The sequence below is a fragment of the Girardinichthys multiradiatus genome, chromosome X, assembly GCF_021462225.1.
Source record: "Girardinichthys multiradiatus isolate DD_20200921_A chromosome X, DD_fGirMul_XY1, whole genome shotgun sequence".
Taxonomy (NCBI): domain Eukaryota; kingdom Metazoa; phylum Chordata; class Actinopteri; order Cyprinodontiformes; family Goodeidae; genus Girardinichthys; species Girardinichthys multiradiatus.
This window is the reverse complement of record NC_061817.1, coordinates 19,447,683-19,464,396: the sequence shown is the minus strand read 5'-3', so window position 1 is coordinate 19,464,396 and position 16,714 is coordinate 19,447,683. Positions and strand designations below refer to the sequence as shown.

General features: G+C 39.2%; 1 protein-coding gene across 7 annotated transcripts in view; it reads left to right on the top strand.

Annotated features, from left to right (window-relative positions):
- The window catches only part of LOC124862407 (septin-9-like), a 111,928-nt gene that overhangs the window by 29,133 nt on the left and 66,081 nt on the right, over nucleotides 1–16,714 (top strand). For 2 of the 7 annotated variants that reach the window (XM_047356298.1, XM_047356295.1), the window contains one exon: nucleotides 10,273–10,465. The exons of 2 other annotated variants lie outside the window; for them this stretch is intronic. In XM_047356298.1, coding sequence (XP_047212254.1) covers nucleotides 10,273–10,465 — 193 coding nt within the window. Of the gene's footprint in view, nucleotides 1–10,272; nucleotides 10,466–13,644; nucleotides 13,709–16,714 lie in introns of those variants that run through there. 3 more of the 7 variants (XM_047356299.1, XM_047356296.1, XM_047356302.1) reach the window with 2 other exon arrangements.

The following is a 16,714-nucleotide window of genomic DNA, read 5'->3' as shown; positions in this document are numbered from 1 at the left end:
CTATCTATCTATCTATCTATCTATCTATCTATCTATCTATCTATCTATCTATCTATCTATCTATCTATCTATCTATCTATCTATCTATCTATCTATCTATCTATCTATCTATCTATCTATCTATCTATCTATCTATCTATCTATCTCTTCACCTCCTCTCTTACCTCGACAACAACTAACATACTGTTTTGAGTCATCTATGAAGACATGTTTCTTCTGGTCCGATATAGTGTCCTCCAAAGGTTTTAATTTCACTAAGCCTTTTTACATTTTGTAATATTACATTCACAAACTACATAAAGTAGGACACACCTGTGGAAGATGAAGAACATCGTTTGTTTTTTTTTTCACTTAAAACTCTGAAAAGTGTGGCATGCATTTGAATTCAGACTCCCTGAGTCATTGTTTTTTTGAACAATCTTTCCCTGCAGTTTTTGCTCTTACTTCTTTCCTAAATTTTTTTAGGCCTGGTCAGAATATGAAAGTATCTGAGCAGAGTCTGGACTTTGACTGGACCATTTGAACACATGTATATGTACTGATCTAAACCACTGAATTGTAGCTCTGACTACAGGTGAACCTCCTCCTTAGTCTCAAGCCTCTAACAGTGTTCTTCTTGGATCGCCTGTATTTAGCTTTTTCCATCTACCCATCAAATACCCTGACCAGATTTCCTTTCCCTGCTGAAAAAAAGCATCACACAGCACAATGCTGCCTCCTCCATGTTTTGTCTTGAGGATAGTGTGTTCAGGGTGATGTTCAAAAACACGTTATTGCAAGGTACCATTAAAAAAAGAAACATTTTACAGGACTTGGACATATCTGTGGTGAATGGTACAGCATATGTGTGTGTTTCTACCACACATAATGTTTTGCATGTAGGCAAAAAAGGAACATTTGGTTTCATCTCACCAATATATTGGCAAAAATATTGGGTCACACCACCATATCCCTGAATTCCAGTGTTCCGAACACTTCCATGGCTGCAGGTTTATAAAGCTCGGTGTGGACTTGACTGGCCTGCACAGAGTCCTGACCTCAACCTTCTGGAACACCTGTAGGATGAATTAGAGTGAAGGCTGCAATTCTGGTTTTTCATCTAATTATAAACACACTCCCAAACCTTGTGGAAGATGTTTACAGAATAGTTAAATTTGCAATTGCTGGCAACAGTGGGTCCATGAAGTTTATAGATTAAAAATAGGATGTCATCAAAGTTCATGTACATATTAAAGTAGGCAGACAAATACTTTTGGCAATAAAATGTATCTGCTGTGTCCCCTGCATGGCTTTTTCCAAACTTCAAAAGGACGTTCTTATGGCTTTCTTCCATTAAGACCTGGCTTTGTTTGTTTGTTTCTTTTTTTTTTCTTTCTTTTCAATCTTTCATGAACAGATTCTTATATTTATGCTATAGATGTCTGCAACTCCTCCAAAATAACAATAGGCCTCCTAACTGCTTCTTTGATTAATAATCTCCTTACTTGTTCTTCCAGTTTAGATGGAGAACCATGTGTTAGCAGGTCTGCTGTTGTGCCATAGTCCTTCCATGATGGATTGAACAGTTCTCTGTTAGATGTTCAAAGCTTGGGATATTGTTTTATAAAATAACCCTGCTTGAAACTATTTCATAACTTTATCCTTTATCTGCCCGCTGTGATCCTTGGTCTTCGTGATGCTGCCTATTCACTAATGTTGTAATGAGGGCAATTTTGTTGCAGTGGATTTTATTTAGGGGGATCACAGTGAAGAGGACATTTGCTAAATTTTGGACCCAGGTATCATTTTCCTTCTATGTCACAATTTTGCACAACCATCTCAGAGATTACATTAAAGTACATTAAATGTGCGAAAGTTAAAGGGGTGTGAACACTTTTGCAAGTCACAATAGGTTTTACACATCAAACAGTTTTTGGTTATTAGAATCTTTAAACCAGGACAGGACATAAAGCAGATGTTACAAATGTTGAATATATTAAGTTTATTGTAAGGGGCTTTTTCAAAATTACAAATGAACAATAAAGCCCCCCCTCCATTTGAATTTTCAATAAAACTTAGAAAATCTGACCATTTCTGACCACTTCAGGAAACCTGTTTATCAGTAAACATTTTTAGTATTGTTTGTTATTGCATGTTTCCTTTTTCCTTTCCACTTTTTGTGGAGATGTCATTGGCACCTCTCTGTACCATCTGCGTCGGCTAAATCAATGCTCCTCATACTAATCCGTTATGTTCCTTTGACTCTTGTGTCCATGCTGGCTTGCAAGGCTTCATTTGTTTCCTGCGCACGTTTTTTTTCCCCCAACATGAATCAACGGCAGTTGTGTTTTTCAGTGGAAAAAGCCCAGCATGAACCACAATGAGTGTGAACAGAGCATGAAGGGGCTGATGTGTCTCATTAATTTCCAGTCTCAGCGGGGTCAGCTGACGAGCGATTCATATGACACAGCCGCAGTCAGAGTCTCATCGAAATGTCAGTGTTATGACTGTTAGAGCAGCAGCAAAGTCTCATATATTCACTAAGAGCAATTTTTTTATTTAATATGTAATATATTCCTCACCCAGCAGGTGGAGGTGCCGAGTTGAGCAAGTCAACGTTATGTTGCTCTTTACAAAATAACCCTTTACACCTGAAATCCTTTGAGACCAAGCATTGTTTTCCTGCCTTGCATGTTCATTTGAAGACTGCTTCCACCTTGGAGGCATAAATTGCGTTTTCTTTTGGTTCATTTTCTATTCACGATGAATAGACCAATGTGCATCTGCACTGGCAAGAACAGGGAAGACAGCAAAAATGTTGGCTTCATAATTTTAGACAGTGCTGTTGCCCGTGAGAGAATAGTGGAAGAGGATGGTGGGAGAAAGTAAGGCCAACTGGGATTCATCTCTGCTCATGGACAGCTGCACTGAGTATTCCTCCCTAGCCCATGCTTGAGATACACACGTGCAAGGCTGCAGCTTGTGTGTGTATGTGTGTCACATTATGCAAATAAAACAACAGAGTAAAAACTGTTGAATGATATGCCATCGTGTGTATGTGTGCATGCAGTGCAGTCGCGCAGTTTCCAACAGGTGTTCCCATTAGATAAAGCCTGGCTGGGTGCTGATGTTTAACATTTGGGTTAGAGCAGCTGCTGTCCTCACAGCTGTGACTGTATTTAAGATAAAGCTACTTGGCCATGTGGGTTTTGAAGCCTCAGGTGGGGGCGGGGAGGATGTTTCTGCAGCATTTAGAGCCTGTTGATGCCTCTCCTACCGTTACAATTCAGTAGATAAATCTATCCCTGTACATTGACTGTATAACGTGAATGTTTTACATGTCAGACTGTTGCAGATCCTCACTGTGGGGATATCTCTTCGGTTTATTCCCACATTCAGCTGCACACTGCTGCACCAAATTAAAAGCCAGAAATGTCTCTTCTGGGGTTTAAACTGGCTGCGCTGCTTCTCTCATTAGTCATGCTCGCTCTCTGTGTGTGTTTCTCACACATCATGCACATATTCTCTTCTCCAGGTTTCTATTAAAGAGGCAGAGGTTCAGAGTCACCTAATATCTTCCTCTCTCTTTAAATACATCTTATTTTCCTTCTTGCACCTGGAAAGGCATCTGCACACCTTTTCCCTGCATTCCTTCCCGCCTTTTCTCACTCTCCTCCTTCAGGTCTGTTTATTATGGGGGTTACCATGTAAACTGAGATGATAGTTTGTCAAATCTAATTTATACATGCATCTGCAAATAAGCGCACATAATTAATACACTCACCACCATTCAGAGTTTTTACTGACTCCAGATGGGGCCGCTTGGTAAAGAATGACTCACGGGTGAGTTTTTCACTTTGAGGCCAACAAAGCTTTTGTTGTTTTTGGATGAACGCAGCAGGAAGCTGGAGTTTCCTCTGTTGCCGGTGCTGCTTACGTTGAAAATAACAACCACTTTCTGAGATTGAGACATTGTTAAATGAAACTCACATGATTATAAAACTGAAAAATAATGGTTTAAGAAAATGTTCTCCAAAAAGTTATTTATTATTATTATATTTATTAAGACAAAAAAAGAAAGATTAAGGTTGGAGACGATGCTTGTCAACCTTGTCCTTTTACTAAATTAAAACTTTTAGCAATGACATTCCTCTTTGTGTTGAGCTAAACCTCTCCTAATAAACCAGTGTCCTGTTTTTACATCTGTTTTTTAAGTAAAGGGCATTTTTATAGAGCACCTTGCAAAAGTCTTCATACCCTTTTTTTCACACTACCACCACATGCTTCAGTGTATTTTATGGAGGTTTTACTTGATGGGGGAAGAAAACTGACACATGGATTTATTTTTTAATTTGTTTTTACAAATAAAATAGTGTTGTGTATTTTTATTCAGCAAACATTAGTCAATAAGAATCACCCTTCTCTGCAGTTACAGCTGCAAATCCTTAGGGGTATGCCTCTGCTAGCTTCATTCTCCACATTGAACATTTTGCTCATTCTTCTTCACAAAAAGAGCTCAAGTTCAGTCAGATTGGATACAGAAATGGTCTGAATGTTAATTTACACATCTTGCCACAGATTGCAAATCTATGGCAAGATTATTTAGGGGTTTGATTTAGGTGAGGACTTTGACTAGGCTATTCTAACACCTGTCTATGCTTTGATCTGAACCATTCCATTGTACCTCTGGCTATTTAGGTTCATTGTCTTGCAGGAAGGTAAAACTCCACCTCCACTGTCAAATCTTTTGCAGCCTCTAACAGGTTTACTTCACAGTTTGCCCAGTTTTTAGCTCCCTCCAGCTTCTTTCAACTCTGACCAGCTTCCCTGTCCCTGCTGAAGAATAGCATCCCAACAGTGTGATGCTGCCAACAGCTTGTAGGCCAAAAGTTCGATTGTGGTCTTATCTGAGCAGAGCCCCTTCTTCCACATGTTTCTGTCTACCTGGCAAACTGCTAATAACATATCATATGGCTTTATTCCAGCAGTTTCACAGTTATGTCCACTACACATGTATGTAACATTATTCTGATTTTTATATCTAAGAAAATCTGAAAAGAATGCATCTTTCTTCTTGCACTTCACAGTTATGTGCCACTTTTTTGGGGTACTCACATGATATCCCAATAAAATACAATACAAATACAATACATGTGAAACTTTCTTTAGTTTTTTTTTTTCCATATCTACATCTAGATTTTCACAAGAAACAGGCATTTTTACAATTGTAGTTTGCAGAGTGTCTGTTTAATGGCACAGACAGGACTACTACGGAGGTGACCACCATGCCTCTAGGCATTTGGATCTGCTCCGGCTTTTCATTTGTGTGCCTTTGCTTATGTTTATGTCTCTGGAGATCAACTGTCGACATTTGTAATTTGTTGCCCTAGCATTGCCCTAACAACTGGCACACTAGCCTGGCATCCGTTTATAGAAGTTATCCTCTTCTCCACCCACTCCAAGTCCTCTCATTTTTCACCTACTGGAAGGCCAAGGTCCACTTTGGGGTGGTGGTAGCTCTCTGGGTTACATTAAGCAGCAGGCGGCTGTCTCTGTCTCTCTTCATCTGTATGCTGCTGTGCAACTTGACACCAGCAGCTGCCTATCTGTATACATTATAAAACAATAAATCCCCCATTTCTAAACTAATTTAGGTATGAATTGAAGATATTGATATAATAATGAAAATGGTAATGCAGGTTTGGCTGCCAGTGCCACACATATTCACAACATGGCATGAATACAATGCATGCATGCAGTGATATGAATGAAGCACCTTTCTGGGTAAAATACATCCCAGTCCTCTCCCAGTGTGACAGTTGCTACAGAGGATTGGATTAGCACTCTGTGGACGTGCTGGGGCTTGCAAGAATATGTAGCATAGATCTAAATTGCTGTGTGTGAATGTACACTTTTCCTTAGCTTAGTCACAATTAGACTGAGACTAAAGTTTGATTGGTTCAATTTGTGGCAAAAAAACTGCATTATGCCACAACAATATTTTTCTTTAAGTGAATTGGTTTGATGCTGTGCACAGCATTCATGCAAGTTCTTGTGCAAGCATTTTCTGTGCACATAGTTACTAAAAAGCATCCATACCCCTTGAACTTCTTCACATTTTTATTTACAGCCACAAACTGTGTCTGTGACTTTTATTTGATTTCTTCATGTAAATGCCATCACAAGACAGCACAGAGATGTGAAGTGGAAACAAACTCATTTTTGTTTCTTGAAATCTTTCACAAATAACAATCTGGAAAGCATGGCTTGCATATTTTATTCAGCCCTTTATACTCTGATAATTCTAATTAAAATCCAGTTCAAAAATCACCTTGTAAACATAGTCTGTCTCATGGGCCTTGAGTGTTTGAGTTTTGATTTTCTGTTATTTTCATTATTTTCTTGTTTTCTCTGTGTTCATTATTGTTAGTAATATCTTGTAACACTAGTTTATTCACATGTTCTGCTCTAAATACATTTGGCATGTTCTCTGTTAGATACTTCCCTAGATCTCTTTGTGTTTCTGCTCTGCTTTCTCTCTGCCTCAGCTGCAACTCATTCCCTCTGATTAACTCATCTGGTTGGCCTGTCATTTCTCTACCCCTGCCTCAGTGATACTTACTGATTCTCTTTGTTCCTCATTTGTTCCTTCTGATGAACTCATGCTCCCTGTTGTTTTGTTGCCCTCCATGCTTCCAGAGCTGTCTGCTTCACCTTTTTGTGAATGACAAGTTTTTTGACGTTTTTTCTATTTTTACTATTAAAGTATTCAACCAGATTTCTGTTCTGCTCTGCAATTGAGTCCTTCACTACTAAAACATGACACTCAAAGGTTTGTTAGAGAACATTAGAGAACAAACAGCATCATGAAGACCAGTGAACAGGTGAAGTGACAGATCAGGGAAAAAGTTGTGGAGAAATTTAAAACATGATTAGGTTATAAAACAACTTTTACAAGCTGTGAACATCTCACAGAGCACTGTTCAATCCATCATCATTAAATAGAAAAATAGCACAACTGGAAACCTACAAAGACATGCCCATCTTCCTTAACTGACAGATCCAGCAAGGAGAGCACTATTTCAGAGAACCTGTCAATAGACCTAGGGCCACTCTGGAGGAGCTGCAGAGATCGATAGCTCAGGTGGAACAATCTGTCGACACGACAACTATTAGTTGTGGACTCTAACCTTTAATATACAGGGCAGTCCTGGAAGAAAACCTATTCAAGACCACTAAGGATTTTAGACTGGGGCACGGATTCCTCATCCAGGGGGAAAAATCCCCAAATATACAGATCTTTGTGTTGATCTATCACATAAAAATTCCAGTAAAATAAAATGAAGTTTATAGGTGAAACATGACAAATGCAACAAAGTTAAAGAACTTTGGTTAATCTTGGAAGGCTCTGTATCTGGATGTGTGTCTCTCTGTGTTTCTGGGTGTTTGTAGCATGGTGAAGGAATCTCCCACACACGTGTTTGACAGGACGTGCTGTTTGGGTCGAGGGTGTGTCTGGGGCAACATTCTCCTGATGTTTCCATCTTCAGCTATTTGCAGATTAAATACTGTAGTGCCACTGCTACCATTGAAACTGTATTATCACAATGAAAGGTTTGACATATTGGTACAACGCTGACCTCTGCCGGCGGAAGTTAGGTTTTTGTGAGAGAAGCAAACATATTTGTTTGCTACAGATGTTTTTCCATCTGAATGGGGAGATATGACTGAGAGAGTGAATGCCAGTAAAGGATAAAGCCTTGATGTTGTCAAAATGTTTGTGTGGTATCTGGGACTGACCTTTTGTGATATCTGTGTTAGCCAGATGTGGCCACTGACGATAAAGGTTTCTTTGTAGATTTCATACTTTGCCCAGTTCAGCTTCAGTGAAATGTGGTGGAACAGTAACCTCAGACTCAATGTTTAAGTACAGTAAATACTTTTATCTATGCTCAGAGTCAGTGTTTTGGTTTGTGTGTTAATGATCAGTATATATACTTAAGTAAACAAAATGTACAAACTTTGATACCACTGTAAACAGCAAGTTTGCTGTGAGGGTTCAAGACATATTCTCAAGCAATCAGGGGGGAAATCCTAGGCATGAGTGCAGCTACTGCAGGTAATATAAACTCATTCTGCTTCTTTTAGATATAATAAATTACCTGCAACTTAAACCCAAATAATTTCAAGTATAATTTGTCTTAATTTATTTCAATACACATTTTTCATTTGTATGAAAAACATATGTTTGAAAAACATGTGTATGTTGTTCCTTGTTCTGGAATTTAAAGAAAATGTCTTGGGACTGTGGTGACCATGTGGGTGAAGCATTTCTCTATTGTTTTCCGCTGTCTGCTTTGGATCATTGTTCTCTTAATTTTTATTTCAAATGCCCTGGTTTATTAGAGAGGGGGGACGTCCATGAAGTCCAAAAAGGTTCTCAATGTCTTTAGAAGAGAAACAGAACCACAGCATCAAATATCCTTCACCATGCTTTTCCACATATTAATCCTGTGTTTCATGCCAGACCAACCTGGAGAGTTTTTTGCCTAAAAATCTTACTCCTTCACCATCATCATTTACAATCATTAGTAACGAAGGGCTCAGAGTCCTTCTGGTAGTTGTCATTTCATTATGAGCTTGAGTCTGGTGAAGCAGCATGAGGTGTGTGATGAAATTCAAAGCGATGCACGTCTTAGGGGTATGCCTCTGCTAGCTTCATTCTCCACATTGAACATTTTGCTCATTCTTCTTCACAAAAAGAGCTCAAGTTCAGTCAGATTGGATACAGAAATGGTCTGAATATTAATTTACACATCTTGCCACAGATTACAAATCTATGGCAAGATTATTTAGGGGTTTTGATTTAGGTGAGGACTTTGACTAGGCTATTCTAACACCTGTCTATGCTTTGATCTGAACCATTCCATTGTACCTCTGGCTATTTAGGGTCATTGTCTTGCAGGAAGGTAAAACTCCACCTCCACTGTCAAATCTTTTGCAGCCTCTAACAGGTTTACTTCACAGTTTGCCCAGTTTTTAGCTCCCTCCAGCTTCTTTCAACTCTGACCAGCTTCCCTGTCCCTGCTGAAGAATAGCATCCCCACAGTGTGATGCTGCCAACAGCTTGTAGGCCAAAAGTTTGATTGTGGTCTTATCTGAGCAGAGCCCCTTCTTCCACATGTTTCTGTCTACCTGGCAAACTGCTAATAACATATCATATGGCTTTATTCCAGCAGTTTCACAGTTATGTCCACTACACATGTATGTAACATTATTCTGATTTTTATATCTAAGAAAATCTGAAAAGAATGCATCTTTCTTCTTGCACTTTTCCACATATTAATCCTGTGTTTCATGCCAGACCCACCTGGAGAGTTTTTTGCCTAAAAATCTTCCTCCTTCACCATCATCATTTACAATCATTAGTAATGAAGGGCTCAGAGTCCTTCTGGTAGTTGTCATTTCATTATGAGCTTGAGTCTGGTGAAGCAGCATGAGGTGTGTGATGAAACTCAAAGCGATGCACGTCTTAGGTAACAAATCAAAGCCAGAGGTGGTTGTGCATCATCAGTTTCAGTTAAACTTGCTTGAGACTTGCGGATAATCACACTGCATTCTTGACATACATTCATTGAAAAAAACATAGCAAACATCCCCCAGCACCCACCTTCCTTCAGACACACAGAGAACACACACACACTGTCCACTCCTTCCCACGTCTTCCCCCACACACAAACACTCATTCACGCAGTCATTAAGTCATTACGGGACTCATTTATTGATGTGTGTCTCCAGATTGTGCACTCAACGCTTGTATGAGCGGGCCTTGACCGTATTAGCCCAAACTGGGCTTCTGGATCCACTACAGCCTTTTTTTACACTCCACCCACAGTAAGATAAACAGAGGTTCATTCTAATGTGTGTCTGTTTGATGCAAAACTATGGTGGAACAGTGTGCTTAGTCATGTGATCTTGATAGGATGCGGATGATATGAGCTGCCTTGAAAAAGAGTGTCTTTGCAGAAAGAAGGAGGCCTGCAGAAAGGGAGAGTATATGAAGAGAAGTAAAAAAAGGGGGGAGGGAAGGCAGTGAGCTAGAAGAGGGAAAGAGCGAGAGGGAGGAGGGTGGTTGGAGGTGGTGGGTGTCATTCCAAGCTCTGGAAGTTGAGAAGGAGGAGAAAAGGAAAAATAAGTTGCTGCTGTAGTAAAGAGAGTGGAGATAGAGGAGATCAAGCAGCTTAACTCTTGTTGTTTTTTTTTCTTTTTCCGTGTAACCTCCCCTCCTCTCAGCTGCACGGGCTCCTAATTTGGGATTTGTTTAAAAGCGGGACTGCGGCGGCGGCTCAGGAAGACCTTCCTTGCTGGGGTAAAAGGGAATCTTGCTCCCTCTCTCTACCACTCTCTCCCTCACATACATTCTTCCCAAAAATGTCTGATTCCACTGTCAACGCTCACTTGGAAGGGATCATATCAGACTTTGAAGGTCAGTGTTTTTCTTGTTGCTTGTTTTTCCTTCTGCTTCTCGTGCAGCGTAGCTCTCTCTTTAACCCTGCCATGAGGATACATCAGATAGCTTCCACATGTTTGACTAGAACCAGACGGATCTGGAAAAATGAAGAGGGCTTGTTGGCGTTTGCATTGAGGTGTGGTGTTTTGAAAGGGAAATTGTGCTTAAAATGTCACGTTTTCAGTGCCCTTTAACACTTTTTGAGTGTCAATAAAAGCGGGTTTGCTTTTAAGGTCTTGTATGGGGCAGAACCTGTGTAATCTGAGAAAAATGTGCATCTGATGATTCTGTATTCTGTGTGCTGCAACTGAACATACAGCTGTGAGGTGAACACCTGGACCACCTCTTCTTTTTCATCTCTCGGATTCCCCCTGTCATCCCTCCCCTCCCACCCTTCTTCCTCCTTCTCCACCTCCTCATCCTCTGGCTGTGCTTCCACTTTTCCTCCCTCAGCGGCTTGTCCATCCACAGCTCCTCTTTGGCGTGTCCTTGGTGGTGGATGTGAGGAGAAGAGAGGGCAGGTGGGGGAGGTTGACAGGCTGACACCTCTCCCCCTGTCTTTCCGTCCATCTACTGCAAACATGTAGCCATTAGGAACACATCTGCACATGTCCAGGGCTGCAGGTCTCTCAACACTAGTGCACCGGCTGCATACGCAGGGAACCTGTCCGCCTCTCTTTCTGTCTTTGCGTCTTTATGCCTGTGGATTACACAGTGCAGCTGTGTAGAAAGATAAGTGGTGTTCAGAAAAGACAGGCTTTAAGGGGTTGAAGAAGTTTCCTTGTGGCTCTATGTCATGTTTTCAGATGCTCCTCACTCATGTGGATTTAATGTGGAAGCAGACAGACTTACAGGCAGGTATGCTATGTACAAACTTCTGGCAGGTGGTCCACAGCGTATATTACGGAGGCAAACACAAACTAAACCACAAGGAGGAACTCGAGAAGTCAACCAGGGTAGCAAGGAAAATAACATGAGGAACCAGCAAGGATCAATGAAAGCTAGAAAGCTTATAAGCTGAGGGAAGTGGAGTATAGACCAATGAGACAGGGAGGCAGGTAATCAGAAGAAACATAAATCAGGTGTGGACCAGGCTGCAGGGAACTGAGGGAATATGAATGGTTGCTATGGTGACCGTACTGGGAGACAAAGGGACACTGGAGAAACTAAAAGGGAAAATGGGATCAAAAGATAAACAACAATAATTCACAAAGAAGAGCAGGGAGGCTGAGGAACAGGTGAACTGACTAAAAAACTAAACTATGGGAAAGGGACTAAATAACAAACTCAGGGAAACTGATCTAAGAAAATTATAACAACCTAAGATATAAGAACCTGGCAAACAAGAATTAACAAAAGAAACCAAAAAGGAAACCCTAACTGAAAAAGTAAACAAACCCAAACAAACACTGACTGAAACTAACTGGGAGGGAAACAGAGAAAGCGAAGACTAGAATAAATGCAAACCAAAACATAAACAATAACTGAAAGCTAACCTATCAGAACGAACTGAAACAATAGAAACTAACACGAGGAACTAAACTATGGATAAAGCTGGAAAGAACTACAAATATAAAGGGAAACAAACACAGAGTAAATAATAACTGAAGGGGAACTAATGACAAGAGGACAAGAGGAGGGATAGGGAAAAGAAACTAATAAACTAGAAGAATGCAGCAAGAAACAAATAACCTAACCATAAACAAACACAGAAACACTAAACGGGAAACTAAACTAGAAAACCCAAAGAAGCAAGAGAACTGTAATTATAATAATAATACAATTAATAATAATAATAACAGGAGAAAACCATTCTAAGTAATAAATAAATGAGAAAGCAACCACCAAGGTAACTATGGGCGAGGGGAGAAAGAACTAGGAAAACTAGGAGGCAGGAGAGAGAACAAAACTATCATGAAACAGAAGGAATAAACAAACATGACTTCTAAACCCAAAGAAATATGAACACCTAACTGAAGAGTAAATAAACACAGAACCAAAACAAAGTCCACAATGGCAGATCCTGACAATCATGAGGTTTAAGAAATCAACCTTAATGCCCTTTTATGTATTTTATTACATATTGAATGAAAGCAGTTCATGCTAATTCATGCCCTCTTTGCACGTCAACGTGTTACAAACACTGCAGATAGGGACACTTCTTTGTAAACCAACACAACTACAGAATAAACACAAAACAGCTAGCCTATTCAATATGTCACCATTGTAAAGCAAGCAGAGTGTCATCCCCTCTGCTGTGTAAAAACTGAGAGGATCAGAAAACAGGGCTTTCTTGCCCAGTAGGTTAATGACCTTAGATGTGGCCTCAGTTTCAAAAACTGCACAAATTATCAACCAACCGACAAAACTTCCTGTTGACCAAGAAAATGCACACAGGAAAACTCGCACATTAATGTTTTAGTTGTCTTAAAGTCTTCTGAATTTTTTTATATAAATGCATAAATGATTGTATAGAAATTGTGCGCTTTAACTCTTATATCCGGCAACACTAGCAGGAAACTGTCTCGGTGAAAGGCTTTCCCTCTTCGTGCAGGTCCAGTGAGAGGAAATTCCTCAGGCGTGGATTTCTGTGGATGAGTGGATCTGATCACAGAGGGACTCTTTGGTCATTTAAGAGTTAAAATAACATAACTACAAAGCAGTTATAATAAAATAATTCATATGAATACGAGTACATTCAGAAAACTCCTTCCTAAAAAAATGTGTAGTACCAAACCTACAGAGACATATCTTTTAGAAGAATCATGGTGGGACCTCAGGAAGTCAAATGCCTTTTAAAAAAGAAAATTGTTACTTTAAGCTAGCTGCCACTTAACTACAGGGTTGTTTATTTTTTCACAAACGTTTTTTGGTAATGAACTGAAACAGTGTCATTAAACAGCAACAGGCCTATATATGGCTGACATGCTTCTGATGAAGGCAGCAGTATTCAGACTCTGGCCCAGTATGCGTGAGCTAAAAACTGCCTCCACACAGAAGATTTTTCTCAGGAGTCTCCGTCCTTATCGGCACAATCAGACTTCTGTAGGCCTACCAGCAATGACAAGCTTCCTGCTAATGACGCAGCTACGATGGTGCTGCAGGGACTTACCAGGGGTCACTCTTCACAGTAAACACAGCAAAGCTTTTACTGGTGGAGTTGAGTAAGAATGTGCAGAAGCCGTTCTGAGGAAAGTCGCCAACATCGTTTCTGCTATGGTAAAAACAACTATTTAGTAATGAAAGAGTTTCTGTCATACACTGAGTGGAGAGTTGATGTTTATTCTAAGAGGAATGAAAAATTTGTTTGTCAAGGGTAGCCGAGATTTGGCCTTTGTGAGTGTTTAAACTCTGATGTTTAACGTATTGAACGAAATAGTATCCATTGGCATTTGTATTAAAATTAAAATTGTAATTGTAGTTGTAAAATTGTAAAAAAAAAAAAAAAAACGTCCAGCACAAGATAAGTGATACTAAATATCTGCAAATATTTATGTTTCATGCTTTTACCCCCTTTTATTTATTATGTTCATTATGGGTTTTTCAATTTACATTTTCATTTAGTTATTTTAGTCACTTGCCAAAAAATTAGAAAAGAAAAAAGCTAAGTTAGGGCAGTGTTTATCTAACTTACCCTTTGTCCATGATGTTTTTAAAAATGAAGTATTATTCACTACACATTGAATGTTCTTCTGATTATTTTGTTATTAATTGTTGTCTTAGGTAGTACATGTATATATAAATGATTTCATATGAAGTATTAATTTAAAAAAAACCCTGGCTTGTAAGTCTTATTTAATAACATCTCTGTATGATGTTGCAAACTGAATATGCAACAACTATACACCGGCTTTTGTGGGAAGATCATTTTTGCAGATATGTTTTTGTTCTCTTATTGAATAATGAATGACCTGTGTGCTGACATAGTTTTCAATACTGTTGCCTTGCAGCATGATGGTCCTGGATTCAAATCTCTTTCTTTGAGGTGTTTGCATGTTGCCTCATTGTATATGTGGGTTTTCTCCTGTCCTATGGATGGATGGATGGATGGATGGATGGATGGATAGATAGGTGGATGTTTTTTTTTTCCAGGGTGCATAGTATTACAGGGAAACATTTCTAAAAATCTGAAAAATAAACAATATCACAAACTTTTAAATCATGTGCTATTTTAATGAAGGTGCATAATGTTTCACTTACTTTGGGGGTTAAATGTTGACGTTTCTGCTTTTCAGTCAAAGAATTAAGAACCACTAATTATTAAGCACTAGTTATTATAGTTATTATTATTAATTAGATGGCATTTTGTTTTTGTTCAATTTGCTTTTGTTTTGTTTGTTGGTTTGTCCTGCAAAACAAACGGTAAAAGAGGACAAGACAGCAGGCTATAATTGAAAAGGGAACCAGTTCAAGCTGACATGAAACAATGCTTAAAAATAGTGTGACCAGTTTGTGAAAAAATACAGCCATTTCTGAGCTTTTCTCTCATGCATGGAAAGTTAAATTCTTTTGTTTGTTGCTTTGAGGTTTTGGTTTGGAGCTTGAGCCATTTATTTAAAAGCCTACATGCACATATTTTTGCATTATTGTGAGGACACTAAGCAAACGATTTGCTCCAAATATTTATCATAATCAAACTTGTTTCTTTTGGCAGTATTTCCAAAACATCTTGAACTTGACAGCACAAAATCCGCTAAGGATTAAAGTGACACATAGTCGATGATTGATTTCAGATAATATCACAACAAAGGCTGCCCTGCATATTATCAGCTAAATGATTTTAATGTAAGGCAGCTGCAGTATGAAATATTAGGTTTGCCTTAACAGTAACCTAACAGAGTATCAACCTTGATGCCTGACATTACAAAATGAAATCAGCAGTTGCTGGGAGTTCCTCATGCATGTGAAGGGAATTTGACCCAAATGTATGTGCAAACCGCACAAAGAACTACTACATTACCAAAGAAAAGATTTTGAAAATGTAGATCTTTGAAACTTAATGAGATTAATGGTTTTACACAGTTCTTGTTCAGGAAAACCACAGAAGACGAGCTAGGCCTCATCTACTGTCATGCTAAGAGAGGCAAAGAGAATGTGCTGCTCTGCCAGTGCATGCTACACTTGCAGAGGCAACATCATGTGATTCTGTTTGGCAGTTTGACTCCATTTCAATTGAACACACAGACTGAACTGTGGCCGCTGCAAGTGTTACTCCAAAGACATTACGCTTTGTTCTTTGTCTTCCTTATTTGGTGAACATTCTGTTCATGGTGTATTGTTTGGAGTTCAAAATTAATTGGGTTGAAAAACTTACTTTAGTTCCAGGTCAAATGAGCAGTTCAGAGAGGGCTGAGTTAATGGGAATTTATTTTGCATTATTAGTAATATCTGTGCTTCCTTTAATGACCAAGTTGTCAGAGATGTTGTGTCCTAGGAGCAACAGCATTTAGTAACCTGAACTCCCAGAAAATTCTATGCAGCTATGTAGACCTAAAGAAAAACAGCACCATCCAAACTGTGCATGCACTGAAGGAACAATGCATGAAATTAAAGGCTTACAGACAATACCTAGGATATGCAATGATAAATATTAATTGTCCCTAACACTAATTCATCATACAAGCATGTCCCATGATGCAGTGACGTTAGCAGAGGCAAAGGGTTTGGCCCCGGCAGGAAAAAGAAAACATACTGTGTTTGCTCTTCTCTTCAGCTGGGGTTCACACACACACACACACACACACACACACACACACACACACACACACACATCCAAAGAGACAGAAACAATTCTGACAAGACCTCTGTCTCCACTGTGTCTGTGAAGACGTCACTGCGTAGATCTTCTGTCAGCAGTCACAGAACGCAGTTTTATTGCCAACAGGTCATTATATGTCAACCTAACAGTCAAACATAGTTTTAAGTATCGTGTAGCACATGTGATGCCATGTCTGTTATGGCTCAGCTTCACAGCTCACACATCTGAGAGAACATGACAAATAATGTCCATCAAGTAGCGTCCGATATGATCAAACATTTGTTCTGCGGAGAGAAGACTGTTGACAGACTTCTATTATACATTATATATTTTTGGTTCAGGTTTTTTTTCACCTATTGTGACTTATTGTTTCAGTATTCTAATAGTATACCAATTAATGTGGAACTGCAGTGCTTTCCAAAACAATCAATACCCTATAAACAAATTGTTATTGTCACATCTCAAAA